At 60.3% G+C, this 26,507-nt stretch overlaps 1 protein-coding gene across 5 annotated transcripts in view; it reads left to right on the top strand.

Annotated features, from left to right (window-relative positions):
* MYO1C (myosin IC) overlaps positions 1-25,938 on the top strand; it is a 28,839-nt gene extending 2,901 nt beyond the window's left edge. For 2 of the 5 annotated variants that reach the window (XM_039475743.2, XM_039475742.2), the window contains exons 2-32: positions 4,984-5,139; positions 5,248-5,363; positions 5,905-6,103; positions 6,405-6,485; positions 8,075-8,254; positions 8,334-8,432; positions 8,927-9,040; positions 9,186-9,257; positions 10,112-10,231; positions 10,348-10,430; positions 10,651-10,756; positions 10,849-10,929; positions 11,210-11,301; positions 13,998-14,092; positions 14,170-14,216; positions 14,335-14,415; positions 16,801-16,906; positions 17,051-17,168; positions 18,017-18,130; positions 18,202-18,278; positions 19,033-19,101; positions 19,196-19,280; positions 19,372-19,531; positions 20,428-20,511; positions 21,302-21,395; positions 21,490-21,545; positions 21,671-21,806; positions 21,882-21,952; positions 22,033-22,130; positions 22,517-22,616; positions 24,432-25,938. In XM_039475743.2, coding sequence (XP_039331677.1) covers positions 4,984-5,139; positions 5,248-5,363; positions 5,905-6,103; positions 6,405-6,485; positions 8,075-8,254; positions 8,334-8,432; positions 8,927-9,040; positions 9,186-9,257; positions 10,112-10,231; positions 10,348-10,430; positions 10,651-10,756; positions 10,849-10,929; positions 11,210-11,301; positions 13,998-14,092; positions 14,170-14,216; positions 14,335-14,415; positions 16,801-16,906; positions 17,051-17,168; positions 18,017-18,130; positions 18,202-18,278; positions 19,033-19,101; positions 19,196-19,280; positions 19,372-19,531; positions 20,428-20,511; positions 21,302-21,395; positions 21,490-21,545; positions 21,671-21,806; positions 21,882-21,952; positions 22,033-22,130; positions 22,517-22,616; positions 24,432-24,458 — 3,117 coding nt within the window. In that variant the 3' untranslated portion in view covers positions 24,459-25,938. Of the gene's footprint in view, positions 1-3,216; positions 3,236-3,503; positions 3,600-4,983; positions 5,140-5,247; positions 5,393-5,904; positions 6,104-6,404; positions 6,486-8,074; positions 8,255-8,333; positions 8,433-8,926; positions 9,041-9,185; positions 9,258-10,111; positions 10,232-10,347; positions 10,431-10,650; positions 10,757-10,848; positions 10,930-11,209; positions 11,302-13,997; positions 14,093-14,169; positions 14,217-14,334; positions 14,416-16,800; positions 16,907-17,050; positions 17,169-18,016; positions 18,131-18,201; positions 18,279-19,032; positions 19,102-19,195; positions 19,281-19,371; positions 19,532-20,427; positions 20,512-21,301; positions 21,396-21,489; positions 21,546-21,670; positions 21,807-21,881; positions 21,953-22,032; positions 22,131-22,516; positions 22,617-24,431 lie in introns of those variants that run through there. The other 3 variants (XM_039475745.2, XM_039475744.2, XM_074388339.1) reach the window with 3 other exon arrangements.
* Positions 25,939-26,507: the final 569 nt, after the last annotated feature.

The following is a 26,507-nucleotide window of genomic DNA, read 5'->3' as shown; positions in this document are numbered from 1 at the left end:
TTCCCTATGTCAGCCAGGCTGGTCTGCAACTCCTGACCTCATGATCCTCCTGCCTCAGCCTCCCAAAGTGCTGGAATTACAGGCATGAGCCACTGCGCCTGGCTACTTTTTTTTTTTTTTTTTTTTTTTTTTTGGACAGGGTCTTCTGGGGCACCCAGGTTGGAGTGCAATAGCACCATCAGGGCTCACTGCAGCCTCAACCTCCTGGGCTCAAGGGATCCTCCCACCTTAGCCTCCTGAGTAGCTGGGACCACAGGCACACTGTACCACGCCTGGCTAATTTTAAAAAAGCTTTTTGGTAGAGGCAGGAGTCTCACGACAGCCCAGGCTGGTCTTGAACTCCTGGCCTCAAACAACCCTCCTGCCTCGGCCTCTCAAAAGTTCTGGGGTTACAGGCATGAGCCACTCATTGCACCTTGCCTCTGTTCATGTTTGCTGGATCCCCCCACCCGGCCCCAGGCAGAGGTGTCTGGCAGCCAAAGGCCCCTGTAGTTGTGTAGCTAGAGTGCACAGCGCTGACTGAGGCCCTCTGAGCCATCGGGGTAGAGACCCTGAGTTGCCACTTTCTCCCCATTTCCCTTCACAACAGTTCCCTGAGGCCTGGAACGGTCCTTGGTGGGCAGGAAGGCCCATATCTAAGATTCGTTTGATAAATACACGTTGAGTCCTTGCTCTGTGCCCATGCTGTGCCAGCGTGAGACAGGCTATGGCTGTCTTTGTACCACCTGGGGGCTCTGGACATGGGATTATAGCAGCAGTTCTGGGTGCTCAGATGATACCCCACCCCACGGCAAGATCTGTGTGGGTGGCCCCTAGGCTGGGGGAACATTTGAGGTTCCTGCTGTTCCCAGCAGTCAGGCTTGTGGGCCCCCGCCGGCCTATATAAGCTGAAGGTCACTGGATAGCCCATCCCCTGCGGTTCCAGTAAACACATCCCCAGGTGGGAGGAGACCGACACTGAGGCAACCTTGGGGGAAAAGGCTCCTTCCTAGGTCACCGGGGCCGTGGCTGCGCCCTCGCCTGCAGGGAGCCAAAGGCCCGGGCCCACTCCCCAGCTGCTACCTTTAAGGCCTACAGGTGACATAACAGAACCACAGTACACCAACAGGGGCCTGTGCTGTTACTGAAGGTCACCGCCCCGGTAGCCCTGGCAACTGTACAGAGAGGCTCCGGGCAGCCCTGCAGGAAGGTGTCCGAGTTCCCGGGTTCCAATCCCACTCCTGAGACTGGGATCGCACAAGTCACCTGCCTCAGTGTCCTCTTCTCTACTGGAGCGATAATACAGACCTCACATGGCTTGGCTGGGGGCACTGAAGGGAGTAACCTAAGAAAGCGCGGGGAACGCGGGAAGCGCCTGGCGCTGCAGCCTAGGTCGCGGCGTCTTTCACTCCCGGGTTCCCCGCTTCCCTCCCCTGCCGCGACTCGCGCTTCTGTCCAGTGAGGCCAGGCCGGCGGGGGCTGCTGGGGCTGGAGCCGCCGTGGAGACGCTCCCTCCTTCCGCCGCTGGGCGGTGGCTGCGGGGGCGCCAGCGGGCATCCCGGGAATGCGGCAGCGCGGCCCCTCCGCGCGCGGATTCCCCTCATTCCAGCCGCGTGACGTGGGGGGGCGGGACTGCGGCCGCGAGGCTCCGCCCCCACGGTCCCGCCCCACGCCTCGCCGGGAGGGGAGGGAGCGTCCGCCGGGGGCTCTCGACCCTGTGCCCCCACCCAGTCTGCTAAGGCGCTCCTCACCCCTAGATCCTCTCCTTGCTCGCTCTGGATTTTTGTTTTGTTTTGTTTTGTTTTGTGAGAGTCTCGCTCTGTCGCCCAGGCTGGAGTGCAGTGGCGCGATCTCGGCTCACCGCAGCCTCTGCATCCCGGGTTCAAGCCATTCTCCTGCCTCAGTCTCCTAAGTAGCTGGGACTACAGGCGCCCCACAACGCCCGGCTGATTTGTGTATTTTTAGTTGAGACGGGGTTTTCGTCACTTTACCCAGGCTAGTCTTGAACTCCTGACCTCAGGTGATCCGCCCGCCTCGGCCTCCCAAAGTGCTGAGATGACAGGCGTGAGCCACCGCGCCCGGCCCCCCCTCTGGATTTTAAACCTAGGGACACCGCAGCGGGCGCCTCCCGCCCCCGACATTGTCCGAGGCGCCCCCATCCCCCTCGTTCCCGGCCCCACAGCTGACGCCTCTGCTCGGGGGTCCCCGGGGCCGCCGCTCCGGCCCGGCTGCTGCTCTTGCAGTAACGAGCCTCCCCTTCCCAGTGGGGATACAGCCCGCACCTGCCGCGGCCTCGCGCTCTCCCCAGAGAGCCGGCTTTGCGGACAGGGGCGGGGCGGGGCGCGCTGGGGCTTTGGGTCCCGGCTCTGCTTCTCCCCCCAGGGCAAGTCCGTGTCCGCCGTTGTGTTCAGGCGCCGGGCAGGTGCGCGCCCGAGGTTTCCCCGCCAGATCGGAAGCGTGTCCCCGGGCTTGGCTCTTAGTTGGTCTCTGCCCGCAAGTGAGGACCGAGTGTCCGGCCGAGGGAGGGCGGCGGGGTCTACAGGGGGCCTGGGAGGTCCCTTCGCTCGGGCTCAGGCCACCCACCCCGCGGCCCTCCTCGGCCTGGAGCGGAAAAGTGAAGTGACTTTGGGGACTCTGGCACAGTTCCCCAGCGGAGAAGAACCCGCTGAGCCTCCGGCCTGCTGTGGACGCCCCGCCCCGCCCGCGCTGGGATCCGAGCCAGGGTTCGCCCCCCGCGGAGGAGGGCGGGGCTGCCGAGGCTGGGTCGGGGGCGTCCTGGGCTGGGCCGCGAGGGGTACAGAGGAACAGGGAAGGTCCCTCCAGAGGAGAGCGGGAGGGAGGGCGGAGGCCAGTGGGGTGTACCGGCTGTGGAGGCTGTGGGCCCCAAATGCCTTTGGTGGGAGTGGAGCGCGAATCTCTCCCAGATGCGAACTGCGGTTTCCAGAAGGGCCGGGACTCAGCGCGCTCTGCCGGGGCTCCCGGTGGCCGTCCCTCTCCCCGGGGCGCGCACTCCGCGCTGAGGAGGCGATCTCCCTGGGTTCAAGACTCGCGCCCGGCCCGGCGCGCGTGGGAGTTGGAAGGGGTCCCACGCGGAAAACGCTCCGCCCGCCGGCGCGCGGCCGTATTTGGACATTGGTTCTATTTTTAACTTTCCCGGGACTGGAGTTCGGGGTTGGGGGAGGGAGATCTGCTTCCTCTGGGACCCGCAGGCCTCGGGGCCCGGCCCCGCCGCGAAGCTTCGTCCCAGGCCCGGAAAGTGAGTTCCGGGTCGGTGTAGACGCGGCGGCCGCGCGGGTTCCGGGCTCCTCCCATGCACCGACACCGTCCCTCCTGGAAAACCTGACTCAGGCCGACCCCGCCCTGCCCCGCCCCGCCCCGGCCCGAGAACCCCCCCCGGCCCCCCACCGAGCCCGCCCCCACCTGGAGGAGACCTGGCCGGGCCGCGCGGGAGGCGTGGGCGGGAGGCGGGAGGCGTGGGCGGGAGTGGGGGGGGCGGTGCGGGGGGCGGTCCGGCCCCTCCCTCGCTGACGCCTCCGCTGCCGCCGCCGAGCCCGGGACCCAGAGCGCGGGCAGCGGAGCGGGCGCCAGGCCGGCGGGGCAGGATGCGCTACCGGGCGTCGGTGAGCAGGGGGGCGGCGAACGGGGGTCCCGGGCGCCCCTTTCCGCCCCGCGGCGCCGCCTCGGCCTTGCCAGGAAGCGGGCGCGGCCTGGGAATTCCGGGTGGAAAAACGTCCCGGGAAGTTGCCGGGGGAGGAGGCCGCGGCGGGAGGGTGCGCGGGACGCTCGGACCTGGGACGGGATGCGGCGCTGCGGGGGCTTCTGAGGACGCGGAGACCCCCGACCCGAGGGCGAGGGGCGGGACTGCGGCCGGATTTGGGGCGGGATTGGAGCCGGGCCCGAGCGACGCCCCAGGCCAGGATCTGGGCCCTTCGCGGTCAGAGGAGACCCGAGGCCTCTGCGGGGTTCCCCCACCTCGAGGAGCCTCCACCCTGCGCTTCTCTGAGCCTGGACACTCTGGGTGTCCGTTTCCTGGAGCCGTCAGACCCTCTTTGAAGGGGGATCTCAGCCCTGGATGCGGGGCCTGTAGCCCGCTCACCCTCCAGTAGGACCCAGAGGCCGCTGGCTTCGCCTGGGAAAACCCCCACCCCTGAGGCTTCTCAGGACTCCGTGAAGGAGGCGCCTGGGGAGCCCAGCAGCTGGAGGGAAGGGAGGGGCCCACCCGGCCCACTCTGGCTGCCTTCTGGAGTGGGCAGCTGAGCCCCGCGGAGGCGGGAGGCCCTCGGGGAAGCCCCGTGCTGTGATCTGGGAGTCGCTTGTTGCTCTGCTGTGGACATGTGGGTGGGTTCCGGCGGAGAAGAGGCCCCACCCTGCCTGCAGAATTCACCCTGAGCCATTTGTCCTCCAAAGCACCTGTCACATGTGGCTCAGAGCTAAGGGACCTGAGGTCACCTGGTCTAACTCAACTCCTCCTTGAGGAGGAAACCACCCAGAGAGAGGAGGGGATTAGCCCAAAGTCAACAGAGCATTCTTTAAGCAGTTCCTTCTTGCGACCCCGCTTTCTCCACCCAAAACCAGCGCCTCCCAGGTTCTTCGGCCTTGCCCCGGAGTCCTCTGGTCCCGTGTGTGTCGTGGCCTGTGTGGTCTCTGCTCTGGATGCTCACATCCTTGGCGATCCCTTTGCTTCCACACTGGAACCCAGGCCCCCCGCACCCAGACTCTCTGCATCCATGACCTGGAACCCAGACCCTTCACACCCATGCCCCCCACACCCAGACCCTGTGCACCCACGCCCCCCCACACCCACTCCTTCCTCACCCACTCCTTCTGCACCTGCACCCCCGCACCCCCACACCCAGGCCCTCCGAACCCGGCATCCTCACACCCCATGTCCAGCCCTGAGTCCACAAGCCCCCGAGTTCCCTCCCAGTCCCGCAGGTGCAGTGGAGACGTGGCCTTGCCCCACCCTGATGGCTCTGACCCTCTACCGTGGCCCATTCTCTGCAGGCCCTGGGCAGTGACGGGGTTCGGGTGACCATGGAGAGCGGGCTGACCGCCCGGGACCGGGTGGGGGTGCAGGACTTCGTGCTGCTGGAGAACTTCACCAGCGAGGCCGCCTTCATCGAGAACCTGCGGCGGCGATTCCGGGAGAACCTCATCTATGTGAGGCTGCTGGGGAGGCCGGCGGGGGGCTGGGGGCACAGACGGGGTGGTGGGAGGGAGGCACCCGGGTCAGCGGATCAGCGTCTGGCCCTCTTCGCCTGACCCCAGACCTACATCGGCCCCGTCCTGGTCTCCGTCAACCCCTACCGGGACCTGCAGATCTACAGCCGGCAGCACATGGAACGGTACCGCGGCGTCAGCTTCTATGAAGTCCCCCCTCACCTGTGAGTGACCCCGAAGTCCCCCCTCACCTGTGAGTGACCCCTAAGTCCCCCTCACCTGTGAGTGACCCCGAAGTCCCCCTCACCTGTGAGTGACCCCATGCCATCCGAGGTGACTTGGCATCTGTGAGGAATCCTGGGATTTCCCACCCGAGTGACCAGAGATGAATGTGACGGCTCAACTCTCTCTGGGTGGGACCCAGTCCTATCCCCGCTCACACCTGTGACTTCTCCCACAACCGGGAGTGGCCCCCAATCTCAGCGACTTCTGAACCCCACCTACAAAGCCCTCCCAGGTGTCCCTGCAAGTGACTCTCGCCTCCACTTAAGCACCGCAGACTCCGCCTGCGCAGGGTCCCGTCCTCCCTTTGAAAGCGATGCCCGCCCTCAACCGTGAGGCATCTCTGACCCACACAGCCCAGTCCCCGTCCTCAAAGATGTGCTTGACCCCACCCTTGAGGACGCCACCAGGGGTGGGAGTGGGCCTCCCTGCGGCCCTCCGCATGCCCCCGTCCCGGATCTGCCTGACGAGCCTGTGCCCCAGGTTTGCCGTGGCCGACACCGTGTACCGAGCACTGCGCACAGAGCGGCGGGACCAGGCGGTGATGATCTCGGGGGAGAGCGGGGCAGGCAAGACGGAGGCCACCAAGAGGCTGCTGCAGTTCTACGCGGAGACCTGCCCAGCGCCAGAGCGTGGAGGTGCAGTGCGGGACCGGCTGCTGCAGAGCAACCCCGTCCTGGAGGTGAGGGCAGGAGGAGAGGAGGGAGGCCGGTGCCGGAGGTGAGGGCGGGAGGAGAGGAGGGAGGCCGGTGCCGGAGGTGAGGGCGGGAGGAGGGAAGCCAGTGCTGGAGGTAAGGGCGGGAGGAGAGGAGGGAGGCCAGTGTCGGAGGTGAGGGCGGGAGGAGGGAGGCCGGTGCCGGAGGTGAGGGCGGGAGGAGCAGAGGGAATCCCAGTGCAGGAGGTGAGGGCAGCAGTGGCTGCAGGGCACGTTGGCGATGGCCGGGAGAGAATGCAGGCATCCCTCATACCCCGTCCACTCCTAGGCCTTTGGAAACGCCAAGACCCTCCGGAACGATAACTCCAGCAGGTTCGGGAAGTACATGGATGTGCAGTTTGACTTCAAGGTACAGCGATGCGTCTGCTGTGAGAGGCTCCCATTAGGTGTGAAGTGCCTACTGTGTACCAGGGACCATTCCAGGTGCTGGAATTCCAAGAATCCTGCCTCCCAGGGTGATAGACAGTAAACAGAGAAATGTAGAGCTTGGCAGAAAATGAACCGCAGGACACAGTAGGGGCAGTTTCCTTTCCGGTTGGGATAGGGTGAGCCTCACTGAGAAAGTGGCGTTTTAATGAAGGCCTGACAGCTGGGCGGGGTGGCACCTGTCTGTTGTCCCAGCTACTCTGGAGGCTGAGGCGGGAGGGTCGCATGAGGCCAGGAGTCTGAGGTTACCCTAAACTGTGATCACGTCACTGTACTCCAGCGTGGGCGACAGAGTGAGACTGTCTCTAAAAAAATTAAAAATAGGCCGGGCGCGGTGGCTCAAGCCTGTAATCCCAGCACTTTGGGAGACCAAGGCGGGTGGATCACGAGGTCGAGAGATCGAGACCATCCTGGTCAACATGGTGAAACCCCGTCTCTACTAAAAATACAAAAAATTAGCTGGGCATGGTGGCGCGTGCCTGTAATCCCAGCTACTCAGGAGGCTGAGGCAGGAGAATTGCCTGAACCCAGGAGGCGGAGGTTGCGGTGAGCCGAGATCGCACCATTGCACTCCAGCCTGGGTAACAAGAGCGAAACTCCGTCTCAAAAAAAAAAAAAAAAAAAATTAGTGGAGCATGGTGGACGCCTGTAATCTCAGCTACTCAGTAGGCTGAGGCAGGAGAATTGCTTGAACCCAGGAGGCGGAGGTTGCAGTGAGCCAAGATGGCGCCATTGCACTCCAGCCCAGGTGACAATGCTACATTCTATCTAAAAAAAAATTAGCTGGGCGTGCCATTGTGCACCTGTGATCCCAGCGACTCGGGAGGCTGAGGTGGGAGGATGGCTTGAGCCCAGGCAGTGTAGGCTGCTGTGAGCTGTGATTGCACCACTGCGCTCCAGCCTGGGCGACGGAGCAAGACCTTGTCTCCAAAAATCACCGTGGCTGCTTCTTTGGGAGATTGGGAGCAGCAGATGAATGGACGGGGGTGGGGGGGAAGCAGACTAAGCGGGGAAACCGGTTAGGAGGCTGATGTTATCGTGGAGGTGACGGTGGCTCAGGCCAGTGTGGTGCAGTGAAGCGGTGATTCTGGATGTTTTAAAGGTTAAGGCAGCAGGATCAGCTGCCTGATGGGGACGTAGAGTCCGAAAGGAAAACAGGCTTCCAGGAGGACGGCCAAGGGCTTGGCTTGAGCAGTGAGAAGGATGTGGCCACCACTGGCCACAACGGGCAGGCGCTGACGGGAGGGTGAGGTGTTCCGTTTCAGGCCTGTTGAATTTGGGGTGCCCGTCAGGCATCCGGGCGGAGCTGCCAGGTGGACGGACTGGCGTGTCCCCTTTTCCTAGATGAAGTAGCTGAGTCCAGCATGGGTGGCATGCCTGAACCACACAGCTTGTGACAGGGCTAGAACTGGAGCCCAGGTCTGGCTGACAGCAAGGGCCAGGAGTGCAGGAGGGAAGAGGGCCTTTTCCTTGGTCCCCCTGACCAGGCCCCATGCCCTGCCCTGCCCACAGGGTGCCCCCGTGGGCGGCCACATCCTCAGTTACCTCCTGGAAAAGTCCCGAGTGGTGCACCAGAACCACGGGGAGCGGAACTTCCACATCTTCTACCAGCTGCTGGAGGGCGGCGAGGAGGAGACGCTTCGCAGGCTGGGCTTGGAGCGGAACCCGCAGAGCTACCTGTACCTGGTGAAGGTGAGTGGCTGGCAGGCAGGGCAGGTGCCATCCAGGGGTCTGGCACCAGGGCTGGCCACCCAGCTGTGCCTTCCTCCAGGGCCAGTGTGCCAAAGTGTCCTCCATCAATGACAAGAGCGACTGGAAGGTCGTGCACAAGGCCCTGACGGTCATCGACTTCACGGAGGACGAGGTGGAGGTGAGGCCTCTTCCGGGACCCCCTTTCCTCCTGCCGCACCCCACGTCACCTTTCTTCTCTTGAGATGGAGTCCCACTCTGTCAGCCGGGCTGGAGTGCAGTGGCGCAGTCTCGGCTCACTGCAGCTTCCGCCTCCAGGTTCGGGGGATTCTCCGGCCTCAGCCTCCCAAGTAGCTGGGACTGCAGGCACCCGCCACCTCGCCCAGCTGATTTTTGTACTTTTAGTAAAAGCGGGCTTTCACCATGTTGGCCAGGCTGGTCTCGAACTCCTGACCTCAGATGACCTGCCCGCCTCGACCTGCGAAAGTGCTGGGATGTCAGGTCTGAGGCCCCGCGCCCAGACCCCCAGAGTTACCTTCTACCTTTAACACCCTTTCCCACTTCAGCCCCTTCTCCTCTCAGACCCTCCCCTCACCCCTGCGTGACCGTCGCTGGTTGCCCTCCTGAGGCTTTCTGGCCCCGCTCACCCCACCCGCCCCCGGCCTGCTCCCCCAGGACCTGCTGAGTATCGTGGCCAGCGTCCTGCATTTAGGCAACATCCACTTTGCTGCCGACGAGGAGAGCAATGCCCAGGTCACCACCGAGAACCAGCTCAAGTATTTGACCAGGGTGAGTGGGGCGGGCAGAGGGCAGGGAGGGGAGGATGGTGGGGGCGGGGGGGGAATGGTGGGGGCGGGGCGAGGATGGTGGGGGCAGGGGGGATGGTGGGGGCGGGGGTGCACCCTCACTCACCCTCACCCTCTGCCCTCCGCAGCTCCTCAGTGTGGACGGCTCAACGCTGCGAGAAGCCCTGACACACAGGAAGATCATCGCCAAGGGGGAGGAGGTGAGGGGGGAGAGGGGGAAGAGGCGGGGAGGGGGCGAGGGGGAAGAAGTGAGGCCAGGCCTTTGCTTCGGGTGTGGAGGTGCAGGTGCTCCAGGGCACCCCCCACTCCCATCACTCCCCTTCCCGGTCTGCTCCCCGGATCCCCTCAGCGGTGCTGGAGGGACATAAGGAAGGCAGCCCAGAGAAGCAGAGTGAGAGCCGGGCACAGTGGCTCACACCTGTCATCCCAGCACTTTGGGAGACCGAGGCGGGTGGATCACCTGAGGTTAGGAGTTCGAGACCAGCCTGGCCAACATAGTGAAACCCTGTCTCAGCCGGGCGCGGTGGCTCATGCCTGTAATCCTAGTACTTTGGGAGGTCGAGGTGGGTGGATCACCTGAGGTCAGGTGTCCAAGACCAGCCTGGCCATCATGGTGAAACCCCATCTTTAAAAAAATAAATAGAAAAAAAAAAGAAACCCTGTCTCTACTAAAAATACAAAAATTAGCTGGTCGTGGTGGTGCATGCCTGTAATCCCAGCTACTTGGGAGGCTGAGGCAGGAGAATCGCTTGAACCTGGCAGGTGGAGGTTGCAGTGAGCTGAGATTGCACCACTGCACTCCAGCCTGGGCGACAGAGCCAGACTCTCAAACGAAAATGAATCACAGTGAGCTGGCCAGAGTCACACAGGAAGACAGCAGCAGACTTTCGCCTTGGGAATGAGTCCTCTTGTCCCTCCACACCTTCCCACTGGGGTCCTGCTGCCAGCACCCCTCCCCGCCCCGCAGGCTCCCTGGTCTTCTGCCTGAGCCTGCGGGAGGCGGGGTGCACCGGCTCGGTGGTGTTCCTCTCCCCGCCTCATGCCTCGCCCCCAGCTCCTGAGCCCGCTGAACCTGGAGCAGGCCGCCTACGCGCGGGACGCCCTTGCCAAGGCAGTGTACAGCCGCACCTTCAGCTGGCTGGTCGAGAAGATCAACAGGTCACTGGCCTCCAAGGTGAGGGCTGGGTCCGGCCTGCTCCGAGGTGGGAGGGAGGTGGAGGCGGGGCCAGGGCTGTGGGTGCGCTGGCAGACACCGCTGGGGCCACGTCTTTGGTTGGATGACTGCCCTAGGACACGGACAGCCCCAGCTGGCGGAGCACCACCGTCCTCGGGCTGCTGGATATTTACGGCTTCGAAGTGTTTCAGCACAACAGGTCGGTGCCACCTTCCCCTGGCCTGCCCTCCTCCCGGGTCTCCTGGCCTGGCCCCTCTCTTCTGTCCCCCAGCCTCTGATTCTTGCTCTGGGATTGCCCAGCCAGCCAGAGGCCGGCTCTGTGTTTTGTACCATCTGTGCTCAGGGGCCCGTCCTGCCTTCCGCCCCTCCTGGTCCTCTGTGCCCTCTGAGCCTCGCTGGGCTCTTTTCTGTCCTCACAGCTTTGAGCAGTTCTGCATCAATTACTGCAACGAGAAGCTACAGCAGCTGTTCATCGAGCTCACGCTGAAGTCGGAGCAGGAGGAGTATGAGGCCGAGGGCATTGCGGTGCGTGCAACCTGAGGGCGCTCTCCGTGGGCACAGCCTGCCGGGAGGGTGCTGGGCCCCCACAGTGACGCCTCCTTCCCTGTCCCCCTCAGTGGGAGCCTGTCCTGTATTTCAACAACAAGGTCATCTGCGATCTGGTGGAGGAGAAGTTCAAGGGCATCATCTCCATTCTGGTGAGCCCTCCACTCCTCCAGGCTGGGGGCTGGGTGGGGGGAGTCCTCCAAGCCCCTTTTCTCCTTCCTCTCCGGGCTGGCCCACAGAGGGCCGGGGTCAGGGCCTGGCCGGGCTGTGAAGGGAGGACGGAGGGAGTCGCTGCCAGGGTTGGAAGCTCCCTGCCGAGGCCCCCTGCAGATCCACCCCTCCCTGTGTCTGTGCCTCCCAGCACGGTGCCCCCATCTTCTCTGCTCTCCAGCCCCACCCCCACACATCCCTTCCCTGTGCCACACCCCCCAGGATGAGGAGTGTCTGCGCCCTGGCGAGGCCACAGACCTGACGTTCCTGGAGAAGCTGGAGGACACCGTTAAGCACCACCCGCACTTCCTGACGTGAGTGGGGCTGTGGGTGGCTGGAGCAAGGCTCCCATGGGGCAGAGCCTATGGAGCGCAGGCGTCCCTCAGGGCCGCAGGGGGGTGTCCAGGGAAGGTGCCGAGCTAAGGACCCCTCACAGGCACCCAGAAACGGAAGCTTAGCCAGGCACACTGAACGCCTGGAGTCTCACCTGCACAGGAGGCTGGGGCCACAGCTTCCCTTGAGCCCTGAGTTTGAGGCTGCAGAGCGAGGATCGATCCACCTCCAGCCTCAGCCACAGAGCGAGATCCCATCTCAAAAACTGCAAAAGACAGCTGGACGCGTGGTCACACCTGTCATCACAGCACTTTGGGAAGCCGAAAGGGTGGATCTTTTTGAGGTCAGGAGTTGAAGACCAGCCTGGCTAACGTAAACCCTGTCTCTACTAAAAATACAAAAATTAGCTGGGTGTGGTAGCTCACACCTGTAGTCCCAGCTACTCAAGAGGCTAAGGCAGGAGAATCACCTGAAACCAGGAGGTAGAGGTTGCAGTGAGTCAAGGTCGCACCACGGCACTCCAGCCTGGGCAAGGAGAACAAAACTCTGTCTCCAAAAAAAAAAAGGACTGGCGTGGTGGCTCACGCCTTTAATCCCAGCACTTTGGGAGGCTGAGAAGGGTGGATCACGAGGTCAAGAGATTGAGACCATCCTGGTCAACATGGTGAAACCCCGTCTCTACTAAAAATACAAAAAATTAGCTGGGCATGGTGGCGCGTGCCTGTAATCCCAGCTACTCAGGAGGCTGAGGCAGGAGAATTGCTTGAACCCAGGAGGCGGAGGTTGCAGTGAGCCAAGATCGCGCCATTGCACTCCAGCCTGGGTAACGAGTGAAACGCCGTCTCAAAAAAACAAACAAACAAACAAAAAAAACGACGCTGGTAGCTTGCTTTCCTCCCTATTCTTTTTTGAGAATGAAACTTGATGAGATTTTTTTAGCTTCCTTATTTGGAAATTGCTTTTTATTGAAGGAATCCCCTAAAGTGGGGAGAGGTAGAAACAGGAACCAGCGGCTGGGGCTAGCGCGGCCGGGCGTTCCGTGCGTGCCTCATTGCCGCACCTGAGCCGCTCTGTGGGGAGCTGTCCTGCTGTTCCTGCATCTCACCAAGACTCCATGGGGAAGTCCTTTCCCCAGGTCATCTCTCATCTGGGTTGCTGAGCTGGGCTCAGGCCCAAGGCTGTTGAATGCCAAAGCCATACTATTTTTTTTGCATAATAATATATTAGACTTGTTTCTGGCCAGGTGTGATGGCTCACGCCTGTAATCCCAGCAGTTTGGGAGGCCAAGGCGGGCGGATCACCTCAGATCAGTTCACTGGGCAACATAAGTGAAACCCCATCTCTACTAAAAGTACAAAAACTGGTCAGGTGTGGTGGCGCGCACCTGTCATCCGAGGTACTTGGGAGACTGAGGCAGGAGGATCACTTGAACCCAGGAGGTAGAGGTTGCAGTGAGCTGAGATAGCACCACTGCACACCAGCCTGGGTGGCAGAGTGAGACTCTGTCTCAAAATGGGAAAAGCTTGTTTCTGGGAGTATCTCAATCTATGCTGGTTTGGGGGCCGTGTGATTCATTAAATAATAGAAAACTTGTTTCTGGTTATAAAAATGATCCTGCTCGTTGGAGAAGCATTAGAATGTTCGCAAAAGCCCCGTGAGCCTGTCGGCCGTGGTCCATGGCTGTCAACAGCGCCAGGCATTTCCCTCCGGCCTTTTTCTATACGTTTTTTTCTGTAGTCGGGAACTTATTGTGTATAAGGCTCAGGGCGATGCTGTATCCTGAGTGTTTTCCTGCAGCATCAAACATAAAGTTTCCTCAAAACCCTTCCTGCCTCGGCTCTGACCCACACACTCCCCTTTCCCCCCGGCCTTTCGGGGCCCGGCCAACCCCAGGTTTCTGCTGGAATCTCAAGGCTACCACCCATCTCCACAATTCTATGATAATTGCCTGGAATAGTTCTTTTTGTTTTTGTTTTTTGAGACGGAGTTTCGCTCTTGTTACCCAGGCTGGAGTGCAAGGATGCAATCTCAGCTCACCGCAACCTCCGCCTCCTGGGTTCAGGCAGTTCTCCTGCCTCAGCCTCCCGAGTAGCTGGGATTACGGGCACGCGCCACCATGCCCAGCTAATTTTCTTTTTTTTTGTATTTTTAGTAGAGACGGGGTTTCACCATGTTGACCAGGATGGTCTCGATCTCTTGACCTCGTGATCCACCCACCTTGGCCTTCCAAAGTGCTGGGATTACAGGCGTGAGCCACCGCGCCCGGCCTTGGAATAGTTCTTAAAAGTAGTAAATGGACCAAAGGGTATAAACACGCCTCAGACTTAAGTACTCTCTCCAGGTGGCAGATTCCATTCTGAAAAGCAGCAGGCAGCTCCCCACCCCCTTTCGAGCAGAGCCCGAAGCAGCAAGAATCTCCCTCCCGGCAGCAGCCCTGGTGGTCGGGAGGCCCAGGCCCTGGTCCTGGTGCTCTTTGGCCCTGGGCAAGGCCGTCTCCCTCTCTGACCCACTGTGGTCAGCTCTGCTGGGGGAGGCTGCTGGCCCTGCCTGGCCTCCCACACGGCACAGGGGTTGCGACCCAGCCCTGGGTGCACCTATCTTTGCTGGGTGGCTGGCTCCCACTCCCGAGGTCCCTCCTGCAGCTCGGCCACCTGCAGCTTCCTCCCCATCACCCCAGGCACAAGCTGGCTGACCAGCGGACCAGGAAATCTCTGGGCCGAGGGGAATTCCGCCTTCTGCACTACGCTGGGGAGGTGACCTACAGCGTGACCGGTGAGGATCCTGGGCTGGGTCCCCACGGGGGCCGCAGGGAGGCTCTGTCTCACCTTACACGTGCTCTCCCCTCCCAGGGTTTCTGGACAAAAACAATGACCTTCTCTTCCGGAACCTGAAGGAGGTGAGGGGGACCTGCGGTGGTGGCCGAGCAGGAGGGAGGTCGCCCACAGCTCTGCACCTGTGTCCAGGGGCCTGTCCCTGTGCCCCAGCCTGCTAAGAACCCCGGCTCTGCCACACAGACCATGTGCAGCTCGAAGAATCCCATTATGAGCCAGTGCTTCGACCGGAGCGAGCTCAGTGACAAGAAGCGGCCAGAGACCGTGAGGAGGGGTGGGGCCGGGCGTGGGTGAGGGCTGAGCGAGCTTGGGAGCTGGCAGCATGCGTGCGAGCGAGCCCGTGTCTGTGCCTGTGTGCACGTCTGGGAGTGTCTAGGGGGCTGCTTCTAGGTTCCTCTTTGCCTGTCCCTTTTTTTTTTCTTTTTTTTTGAGGCTGAGTCTCGCTCTGTCACCCAGGCTGGAGTGCAATGGCACAATCTCAGCTCACTGCAACCTCTGCCTCCTGGGTTCAAGCGATTCTCCTGCCTCAGCCTCCCAAGTAGCTGAGATTACAGCCTCGCACCACCACGCCTGGCTAAGTTTTTATATTTTTAATAGAGACAAGGTTTCCCCATGTTGGCCAGGCTGGTCTTGATCTCCTGACCTCAGGTGATCCGCCCACCTTGGCCTCCCAAAGTGCTGGGATTACAGGCGTGAGCCTCGGCGCCCGACCCTGTCTGTCTGCTTCTGCGTGTGCTGTGTCTGTAGTGGGGCTCTGTCTCTTAAGTCAGGGGGGCTGTGCCTGGAGGGGAATCTGTGTGTGTTCCTGTCTCCGTGTGGGTGTCCGTATGTTGACACCTGCCTCTGTGTGGGCACTCTCATGTCCACCCACTCAGCCGACATTTATAGCAGACGCTGCCAGGCACAGGGGGGTGCACCTGCAGCCACGTGCACAGGGTGCTCTGCAAACTTAGAAGAGGAACAGCAGATGGCCTCGGGGGCGGAAGGGGTGAGGGCTGGGAGGCTCCTTGGAGGAGGGAGCATTGGCTATCACTTGAGCATGTCAGATGAACCTATAGTGAGGGCCCAACCCAGACAATCAGAGAGTTTGAAAAGGTCAGGAGCTGCGCCGGAAAGTGATGGCGTCAAGGAGAGGGACTGGGAAGGGCAGGCATGGCCAAGGTGCCAGAGGCAGGGAGAGCTCCAGCGAGCTGGGGGCGGAGGGCTGTGTTTGGGCTTGGCAAGGAGAGGATCAGGGCAGCCCCAGGAAGAGCGGGGTCGGTCAGTCTGCAGGGAGGTGGAGGCCAGAGTGGGGTCTGTTGGTCGGCTGGGAGGTGGGGGCCAGACTGCTCACCAGGGAGGGCATGTAGGCGCCATGCCACCCGCGGTCTGGCTCCCGGGGCCCTGCCCGCCACTGCTGTCCACCCCACCATCTCCCAAAGTGCCCACATCCACCTTGCGCTAGCGTCTACCTGCTGAGGATGCCTGCACACCCCTCCGGCCCAGGCCTTTCCAGCAAGCTGCGAATCCTGTATCTCTTCTCTCCCCACATGGCCTCAGGCACCCTGGACCCCACTGTTCTATAACAGACAGGCCCTTGGTCTCTTCTCCAGACTTCCTCCTTCTCTGTCCTTAACTCAGGACAGGGATTACTCTCCAACCAGTAGCCCAAGCCAGAAACCTGGGTGTCATCCTGGTCCTTTTTTTTTTTTTTTTTTTTGAGACAGAGTCTTGCTCTGTTGCCCAGGCTGGAGTGCAGTGGTGCGATCTCAGCTGACTGCAACCTCCACCTCCCAGGTTCAAGAGATTCTTCTGCCTCAGCCTCCCGAGTAGCTGGGATTATAGGCACCTGCCATCATGCCTGGCTAATTTTTCTATTTTTGTAGAGACACAGTTTTGCCATGTTGGCCAGGCTGGTCTCAAACTCCTGACCTCAGGTGATTCGCCCACCTTGGCCTCCCACAGTGCTGGGATGACAGGCGTGAGCCACCGCGACCGGCTCCCTGGTTCTCTACTCTCCTGCCTCCTTCATCCAGCCACTGGATCTTGCTTGAGTCCTTCTCAGCAACTTCCCTCAGCTCTGGCTCCTTCCTGGTGGGATTACAGGCGTGAGCCACCGCGCCGGCCCTCCCCCTCATCCCGTAACGTCCAGAAGACTCTCCTGATGCTCCCTGCTCCTTGGACTGGATGCGTTGTCCCTTTCTGGCGCTCTCAGAACCCCCAGGGATACACCTGTTTATTCACCGGCCGCCCGGGGTTGTGGGTCTTTGCTAAGTGTTTCTCCCCCTGGCCTGAGATCTTCCGGGTCCGCAGAGCAGTTTACCCTGATCACAGCCGAATGCCTAGCATGGGACACGCTGTTTGGGAATGCAGCCCTGGATTTCTAGAAAAAAAAGAAGGGAGCCATCTCACTGGGGTTGCTGGGAGACCTGAGCAGGAGTGTGAGGCTGGAGCGCGGCTGTAAGCCGAGGTCCCTTGCTCAGCCAGAGGGATCTCGGGTGGAGTCTGGCCCCTTCCTTTGCTGCATGGAAGGTGTGGTGGGAGGAATAAGGCCAGGCGGAGTTAGGGGCTGCCGCTTGGGTCCGCAGCTGGGGGAGTGGGGTACTCGCTGCTGGGGTCATGAGCTTTAGCCCAGCTCTGGCCAAGCTTCCTTGCCTCCTGGCCTCCCAGGTCGCCACCCAGTTCAAGATGAGCCTCCTGCAGCTGGTGGAGATCCTGCAGTCTAAGGAGCCGGCCTATGTCCGCTGCATCAAGCCCAACGACGCCAAGCAGCCCGGTAGGCCTCTCCCGCTGGGGACTTTAGCCCAGCGTCCCCTACAGGCGACAGGCAGTCAGCGCCGGCCACTGATCACCCCCTCCCCAGTCCGCTGACCCCCTCCCCCTCCGCCAGCCCGCTGACCGCCCCCCCACCCCGTCCCAGGCCGCTTTGACGAGGTGCTGATCCGGCACCAGGTGAAGTACCTGGGGCTGATGGAGAACCTGCGCGTGCGCAGAGCCGGCTTCGCCTATCGCCGCAAATACGAAGCTTTCCTGCAAAGGTCGGGACGGGTCCCGCTGGGCGCCGGGGGCGGGGCGCAGGAGGGAAGGAACCCCTGGGCCCCATTTTAGAATGTGGATGAGGGGCCCTGGGCCGCTGTGGGACTCGCACCGGGAGCCTTTGGTGGAAAGAACACCTGGCCGGTCCCCTAGGCCGTGCCCTGCAGGAGCACCTGGTTGGGGTACCTGAGGTCTGACCCACGCGCCGGCACCAGAAGCGACGGTAGCAAGCCTTGTAGGCAGCTTCCAAGGAGCTCAAAAAGGGTGGAGCAGCTTTGTGGTTCTGAGCTGGGGCCCGGGCTTCAATCGGTGTGAATTCCATCTCTGCCACTTTTAGTCTCCTGGCCTTGGGTAGGCAATGGTTTTCTCATCTTTAAAACAGGGAATGGCAGGGTGAGGTGGCTCACACCTGTCATCCCAGCACTTTAGGAGGCTGAGGCAGGCAGATCACCTGAGGTCGAGAGTTGGAGACCAGCTTGACCAGCATGGAGAAACCCCGTCTTTACTAAAAACACAAAATTTTTCACAGGGAACAAAGGAAAAAAAAAAAAAAAACACATAGGCATGGTGGCACATGCTCATAATCCCAGCTGCTCAGGAGGATGAGGCAGGAGAATCGCTTGAACCCAGGAGGCAGAGGTTGCAGTGAGCTGAGATAGCGCCACTGCACTCCAGCCTGGGCAGCAGAATGAGACTCCATCTCAAAAAAGAAAAAAAAAGAAAATGGGGGCAGTGACCCAGTGAGCCCCCTGCGATCTGTGAACGAGTCTGTGGGAGCACCTAGCAGGTCCCCAGAGCAGGTTGTTGCCTGGGGTGGGGCTGTGTGCATTCCCCCTCTTCCTGTCCCCAGATACAAGTCACTGTGCCCAGAGACGTGGCCCTCGTGGGCAGGACGGCCGCAGGATGGAGTGGCTGTGCTGGTGCGGCACCTGGGCTACAAGCCAGAAGAGTATAAGATGGGCAGGTGAGTGGTGCCTGTGCCTGGTGGACGGGGGAGGGGTGGCAACCCAGGGCTCATCACTGCTGCTCTCCCAGGACCAAGATCTTCATCCGCTTCCCCAAGACCCTGTTTGCCACAGAGGATGCCCTGGAGCTCCGGCGGCAGAGCCTGGGTAAGAGAGAGGCGGCCAGGTGTGGTGGCTCATGCCTGTAATCCCAGAACTTTGAGAGGCCAAGGCAGGCGGATCATCAGGAGTTTGAGACCAGCCTGACCAACGTGGAGAAACCCTGTCTCTACTAAAAATACAAAATTAGCTGGCTGTGGTGGTTCACACCTGTAATCTCAGCTACTTGAGATGCTGAGGCAGGAGAATTGCTTGAATCCGGGAGGCAGAGGTTGCAGTGACCCAAGATCGCACCACTGTACTATAGCCTGGGCAACAGAGCAAGACTCTATCTCAAAAAAAAAAAAAAAAGAAGAAGAAAAAGCCAGAGGCACAGTGCTTCATGCATGTAATCCCAGCGCCTTGGGAGGCTGAGGCAGGCAGATCACCTGAGGTCAGGAGTTCAAGACTGGCCTGGCCAACATGGCAAAACCCCGTCTCTACTAAAAATAGAAAAGTTGGCCAGGCAAGGTGGTGCATGCCTGTAATCCCAGCTACTTGAGACACTGAGGCAGGAGAATCGCTTGAACCCAGGAGACGGAGGTTGCAGAGAGAACTCTGTCTCAAAAAACAAAAAAAGAGGAACACCCCCCTACACACACTGGGGTCTGTTCTGGGGAATAGGGAAGTCACATTCATTCTCCTTCACGTCTCTTCCAGCTTCCTCCCTTCTCACAGTCTTGCCACACTTGGAGCGCAGACTCCGCCCAGCTCCCTGCTGGCTCCCTGTGCTCTGGCCAATTGCCTTTCTTTTCCAACACAGCCACCAAGATCCAGGCTGCCTGGAGGGGCTTTCACTGGCGGCAGAAATTCCTCAGGGCTAAGCGATCGGGTTCGTGGCCCCGTGGGTGTTCGAGAGGGGCGGGGTCTGGGGTGGGATCCGGTGGTGAGAAGATGGAGGTCAGCCATCTGGTGCCTCTCCACAGCCATCTGCATCCAGTCATGGTGGCGTGGAACGCTGGGCCGGAGGAAGGCAGCCAAGAGGAAGTGGGCCGCGCAGACCATCCGACGGTGAGCGCCAGGGTGCACGTGGGGGCTGCAGAGCAGGGCCTGAGGGGGTTGCACCAGGCCCCTCACCACCGCCCCATCTGGCCCCACCCAGGCTCATCCGAGGCTTCATCCTGCGCCACGCTCCGCGCTGCCCCGAGAACTCCTTCTTCCTGGACCACGTGCGCACCTCTTTTCTGCTAAGCCTGCGACGGCAGCTGCCCCGGAATGTCCTGGACACGTCCTGGCCCACGCCTCCACCTGCCCTGCGAGAGGTTTGTGGATGCCCCCACCAAGTGAGGGGCCCTCAGAGTACACAGCAGAAGGATCTGGTTTCTTGGGGCCAAAGGATCGGTCGGGGAGGCTCACGGACGAGCTGGGCAGTGAAGAGTAAGGTCTCTTTTTTTGTTTTTGTTTTTGTTTGAGACGGAGTTTCGCTCTTGTTACCCAGGCTGGAGTGCAATGGCGCGATCTCGGCTCACCGCAACCTCCGCCTCCTGGGTTCAGGCAATTCGCCTCAGCCTCCTGAGTAGCTGGGATTACAGGCACGTGCCACCATGCCCAGCTAATTTTTGTATTTTTAGTAGAGACGGGGTTTCAGTATGTTGACCAGGATGGTCTCGATCTCTTGACCTCGTGATCCACCCGCCTCGGCCTCCCAAAGTGCTGGGATTACAGGCGTCAGCCACTACGCCCCACCCAAGGTCTCTTTTTTTGTTTGTTTTTGTTGAGATGGAGTCTCGCTTAGTCGCCCAGGCTGGATTGCAAGTGCCCCATCAGCTTGCTGCCACCTCCGCCTCCCTGGTTCAAGCGATTCTCCTGCCTCAGCTTCCTGCATAGCTGGGATTACAGGCACCTGCCACCACGCCCAGCTAATTTTTTTTTTTTTTTTTGTATTTTTAGTAGAGATGGGGTTTCACCATGTTGGCCAGGCTGGCATTGAACTCCTGACCCTGTGAGCCACCCGCCTTGGCCTCCAAAATTGCTAGGATTACAGGCCTGAGCCACCGCACGCGGGCAAGAGTAAGGTCTTTTGAGAGGACTCAGGAAGGGAAGCATCATCCAGATGGAGGGGGCATTGCTTATCCGAAGGACAGGGTAGCATGACTTTGATGTCTTCAGAGAGAAAGGCCCGTGCTGTCCAGGAACTCTGACCCCACTCTTCCCCCAGGCCTCAGAGCTTCTGCGGGAGTTGTGCGTGAAGAACATGGTGTGGAAATACTGCCGGAGCATCAGCCCTGAGTGGAAGCAGCAGGTAGGAGAGCAGGGCTAGGTGAGGACACCGAAGTGGAGTTGGGAGCCACAGGCATCGCTCAAAGGGTGTCAGCCTGGAGGGGCACTTTCCCCAGTCTACCATATTTACCCCGGTCTACCGTGTTTACCCCAGTCTACCGTATTTACCCCAGTTTACTGTATTTACCCCAGTCTATCATATTTACCCTGGTCTGCTGTATTTATCGTAGTCTGCTGGCAACCTCAGTTGGATGCCAGGCCCTGCTGGGTCTCATGTAGGAAGTGGAGGCTGGAGTACCTTTGAGGTGTTTTTGTCTCATGGGCCAACTGCCCTTGATTGGTAGAGACAGCTCAGAACCCTGTGTTGAAAAGTCAGTGTCTTCACTGGGATTGATTGATGATGTCTGCCCTGGTTACAGCCATTGGTGGATGTGCCTTGAATTAGCCAACTCAGTACTGGATGATGCTCAGGGACCCACCCAGCTTAGATAACCTACAATAACCCTGAATATTAGTGATACGTTAACCTACAAGACCCCAGGCTGGAGCTGAATCTCAGGGGCACCCGGGCCTGATGGGGTGGGGAATCATTTCCAAAGCCAGTTTCGCAGCCTGACAGCTGCTGGGAGTGCTTGGTGGAAGCAGAGGGTAAGAAGTTGGGGGTTGATGGGAGTGTGGGGACCAGGGCTCAGCCTCCTGGTGCTGGGACCAGAGAGCGGGTAAGGGAGCCTGTCTCAGGTCCTGAGGCTGGCCCTGCCCCCGAAGATGGTACCCCCCTCCACTATGACACTCTTCCCCTGCCTCCTCCTCAGCTGCAGCAGAAGGCCGTGGCTAGTGAGATCTTCAAGGGCAAGAAGGATAATTACCCTCAGAGCGTGCCCAGGCTCTTCATCAGCACTCGGCTTGGTGAGCCCCTGGCTTCCCAGCACTCCGGCCTTTCCTCGCCATCCTGGTCCCCCATCACCTCCTCTGACTTCCCTCCCTGCCATCTGGGTTGCAGGTGCGGACGAGATCAGCCCCAGAGTGCTGCAGGCCCTGGGCTCTGAGCCCATTCAGGTAAGAGCTGGCCCACAGTGCGCAGTCCAGCAGCACAATTCTGCCGCCGGGAGCTGGAGGCAGGTCCGGGCACGGGCAACAGCGGAAGCTTCTGCCCAGCCCTTCAGCCTGGCCTCTGTCCCCAGTACGCTGTGCCTGTCGTGAAATACGACCGCAAGGGTTACAAGCCCCGTGCACGGCAGCTCTTACTCACACCCAACGCCGTGGTCATCGTGGAGGATGCCAAAGTCAAGCAGAGGATCGATTACGCCAACCTGACCGGTCAGCCAGAGTCCAGGGCGGCGGGGGAGGGCTCTGCTCTGACACCCCACCTCTGACCTCTGCCTTCCCCCTCAGGAATCTCTGTCAGCAGCCTGAGCGACAACCTGTTTGTGCTTCACGTACATCGTGAGGACAATAAGCAAAAGGTGCCCTTTTGTGGATGAGGGAGAAGTGGGGGGTCCTCGAGTTCTGGGCAGGGCCTGACCCCTCCTACCTGGTCCCCCAGGGAGATGTGGTGCTGCAGAGTGACCACGTGATTGAGACACTGACCAAGACGGCCCTCAGTGCTGACCGAGTGAACAACATCAACATCAACCAGGGCAGGTGAGGTGTGAGGAGGCCAGGTAGGCGCCTGGGGCAGGGCGGGGGTGGCAAGGGGGCCAGGTGGGCACACGGGGGCAGGGCGGGGGCAGGGAGAGGGCTGTGGGGGCACACCGGGACAGGGCAGGGCTGGGGCAGGGCTATGGGGGCACGCCGGGACAGGGTGGGGGCAGGGAGAGGGCTGTGGGGGCACATGGGGACAGGGCGGGGGCGAGGAGAGGGCTGTGGGGGCACACGGGTCAGGGCAGGGGTAGGGAGAGGGCCATGTGGGGGCACATGGGAGGGCAGAGGCAGCAGGGGGCCATGCAGGCGCACAGGGGCAGGATGAGGTCCACCTTGGGGTTGGGGTCCGTCTCTGTGAGAAACCCTCACCCACCCTTTTCCCTCAGTATCACATTTGCAGGGGGTCCCGGCAGGGATGGCACCATCGACTTCACCCCGGGCTCCGAGCTGGCCATCACCAAGGCCAAGAACGGGCACCTGGCTGTGGTGAGTGGGGCCTGCTTTCCTGCTCTCGGCCCGGGCGGCAATGGCCAAGCCTTCCTCGGCTCTGGGCTTGGCAGACCCGGGCGTCTCACCCATGGGCCTGAATCCAGTGGGCACCATACCTCCTCCCCGATCCCCTAGCCCACCCGTGAGGGCCAGAGAGAGAGGCTGTTCCAGCCCCTCGATGCGGAAAGTTGCAAAGATGGCAGACAGGGCAGCACAGTGGCTCCCGCCTGTAACCCCAGCACCGAGGGAGGCCCAGGCGGGCAGATCACCTGCGGTCAGGAGTTTGAGACCAACCTGACCAACATGGGGAAACTCCATTTCTACTAATAATACAAAAATTAGCCGGGTGTGGTGGCAGGTGCCTATAATCCCAGCTGCTAGTGGGGGCTGAGGCAGGAGAATTGCTTGAACCTGGAAGGGGGAGATTACAGTGATCCAGGATGGCACCACTGCACTCCAGCCTGGACCACAGGGTGAGACTCCATCTCAAAAAAAAAAAAAAGCCTGGCATGGTGGTGGGTGCCTGTAGTCCTAGTTGCTCAGGAGGCTGAGGTGGGAGGATCATTTGAGCCTGGGAGGTTGAGGCTGCAGTGAGCCAAGATCTCACCACTGCACTCCAGACTGGGTGACAAAGCGAGACCCTGTCAAAAAAAAAAAAAAAAAAGAAAAGGCAGCGCAACAATGCAGGGAAGATACAGGATGACTGGGGGGTGCCAGGAGGGAGGAGAACCCACTGTGATCAGGGCAGCGGGCATTCCTCTGGGAGTCAGGTTCGAGTCTCCAGGTTGGAGGCCACTAGGCGCCCCCGCTCCTGACTGCACTGAACCCATGCACCTAAGTGCCAGGGCCAGGCACAGTGGCTCCTGCCTGTAATCCCAGCTCTTAGGGAGGCAAAAGCAGGAGAATAGCTTGAGCCCAGGAGTTCAAGACCAGCCTGGGCAATATAGCGAGGCCCCACTACACACACACACACACGCACACACACACAGAGCACACACAGTATAGCGAGGCCCTACTACACACACACACACACACACACACAGCACACACAGTATAGCGAGGCCCCACTACACACACACACACACACACACACGCACACAGAGCACACAGCCTGGGCAATATAGCGAGGCCCCACTACACACACACACACACACACACACACACACACACACACAGCAGCCTGGGCAATATAGCGAGGCCCCACTACACACACACACGCGCACACACACAGAGCACACACAGTATAGCGGGGCCCCACTACACACACACACACACACACACACACACACACAGAGCACACAGCCTGGGCAATATAGCGAGGCCCCACTACACACACACACACACACACACACACAGCAGCCTGGGCAATATAGCGAGGCCCCACTACACACACACACGCACACACACACACACGCACACACAGTATAGCGAGGCCCCACTACACACACACACACAGAGCACACACAGTATAGCGAGGCCCCACTACACACACACACACACACACACACACACACACAGCACACACAGTATAGCGAGGCCCCACTACACACACACACACACACACACGCACGCACAACCTGGGCAATATAGCAAGGCCCCACTACGCACACACACACGCACAGCCTGGGCAATATAGCGAGGCCCCACTACACACATACACACACACACACACACACACACACACACACACACACACACAGAGTCACACCAGGCACGGTGGCTCCAGAGTGAGATTTCCATCTCAAAAAAAAAGTCGTGGCCCGCCACCGTGTGCTCCCCTCACCACTTGAGTGTCTCTCTCTGCCCCCACAGGTCGCTCCACGGTTCAATTCCCGGTGATAAAGGCACCCGCCGGACCCTCCCAACCCCCAATGCTTCGCTTACCTCCCCTCACAGCTGCCAAAGACTCGAACTTCAGACAGGGACCCAGGGATACCCCGAAGCCCCCCTGCAGACTCCCGCCTTCTGCCCAGCCCTCTCCCGAGGGAGCAGAGGGGCCGGGAGCTCCCTGGGGGTGGGCCAGGCCGGGTAACAGCAATGGCAAAGCCGGGGTCAGAGCGACCCGTGCCAGCCCTACTGCCGATGCCAAATATTTGAGAGAAGGGAACTTTTGCTGAGGTTTTCTCTAAGATGTTTTGATGCTTTATAGGAAACTATTTTTTAAAAAGCCATTTCCCACCCCAGGACACGCTGGATGTGTTTTCCCTAACTCCAGCAGGGCAGGGAATGTGGCTGAGAAGTGGGATGGGCTGGGCTCTGGTGCCCTCTTCCCCGGCCAGGCCACCCTCCTCCTCATTCCCTTGGCACCTTGCCTATCTGTCCGCCCATCCCCCTACCTGCCCACTGTACCTCGTGCGGCCCACTGTGACTTCCACCTGGGGGCTGAGACCACCCTTGACCGCCTCCTTCTTCCTGCCTAAAGAATGCCCTTTTAGGCTAGGCATGGTGGCTCCTGCCTGTAACCCCAGTGCTTTGGGAGGCCGAGGTGGGTGGATCACCTGAGGTCAGGAGTTTGAGACCAGCCTGGCCAAGGTGGCGAAACCACATCTCTACTAAAAATACAAAAACTAGCCAGGCATGGTGGCGGGCACCTGTAATCCTAGCTTTTCAGGAGGCTGAGGCAGGAGAGTTGCCTGAACCCGGGAGGTGGAGGATGCAGTGAGCTGAGATCACACAACTGCATTCCAGCCTGGACGACAGAGCGAGACTCCGTCTCAAAAACAAAAAAGAATGCCCTTTCACTGTCATGATCATTGGGCTCTGAGGATGTGCTGGAGTGGGGAAAGACGTCTCAGACCGTAGAGGTCCGAAGACCCTTGAGATCATCAAGCCCAGCCCTGATGTTTCAGAGCAGAAGGCGGAGAGGGGAAGGGCTTGCCCATGTCACACAGCAGGCGCTGCAAAACCAGGACTGCCAGCCTCCTCTGCCTCTCCCAGGGACGGGGGCCTGTAAAACACAGGTCTCCTCTTAAGAGTGGATCTGGCTCCCTCACCAGCCCTCAGCCCTGGGGGCTGCCAGGTGGGAAGAGCGCTTCTGCCTGGGTCCATGCCTTGGCATGGCAGACACCTTGCCCACACACTTGGGCCCCACTCAAGGATGTAGGGCTTTTCCTGGCGCCTCCCTGGCACGGGAGCCTAGGGAAGGGGCTGGCCGTGGGAGGAGCGGCAGGGGCATCACCTCTTTCTGCTGCTTCTCCCCACCCCTGCCCTCAGGCCTGGGGGCTGCCCAGCTGCCTCTTTGCCCTTTGGGGGTCTCAGCGCACTGCTGACACTTCTGCAATCCAGAGAAACACTAAATAAAGCAATATGTGTTTGCCAACCTGGTCTCCCTGTGAATATCAGGAAAAGAGAGGGCCTGTGGGAGGTGGCCGAGGGCCTTGGGTTGCAGGGAGTTATGTTCTGTTTTGTTTTGTTTTTGAGACAGTCTCGTCACCCAGGCTGGAGTGCGGTGTCGCAATCTCGGCTCACTGCAACCTCCGTCTCCCAGGTTCAAGTGGTTCTCCTGCCTCAGCCTCCCGATAGCTGGGATTAACAGCACCCGCTACCACACCCAGCTAATTTTACTGATTTGTTTTTTTGAGAGGGAGTTTTCGCTCTGTCGCCCAGGCTGAAGTGCAAGGGTGTGATCTCAGCTCACTGCAACCTCCACCTCCAGGTTCAAACAATTCTGCTGTTTCACCCTCATGAGTAGCCGGGATTACAGGCCTCTACCACCACTCCCAGCTAATTTTTTTTTTTTTTTTTTTTTTGAGACGGAGTTTCGCTCTTGTTACCCAGGCCAGCCAGTGCAATGGCGCAATCTCGGCTCACTGCAACCTCCGCCTCCTGGGTTCAGGCAGTTCTCCTGCCTCAGCCTCCTGAGTAGCTCAGATTACAGGCATGTGCCAC

Source organism: Saimiri boliviensis, chromosome 17 (assembly GCF_048565385.1).
Source record: "Saimiri boliviensis isolate mSaiBol1 chromosome 17, mSaiBol1.pri, whole genome shotgun sequence".
NCBI lineage: Eukaryota > Metazoa > Chordata > Mammalia > Primates > Cebidae > Saimiri > Saimiri boliviensis.
The sequence above is the reverse complement of the archived record's forward strand: the minus strand, read 5'-3'. Positions and strand labels throughout refer to the sequence as shown.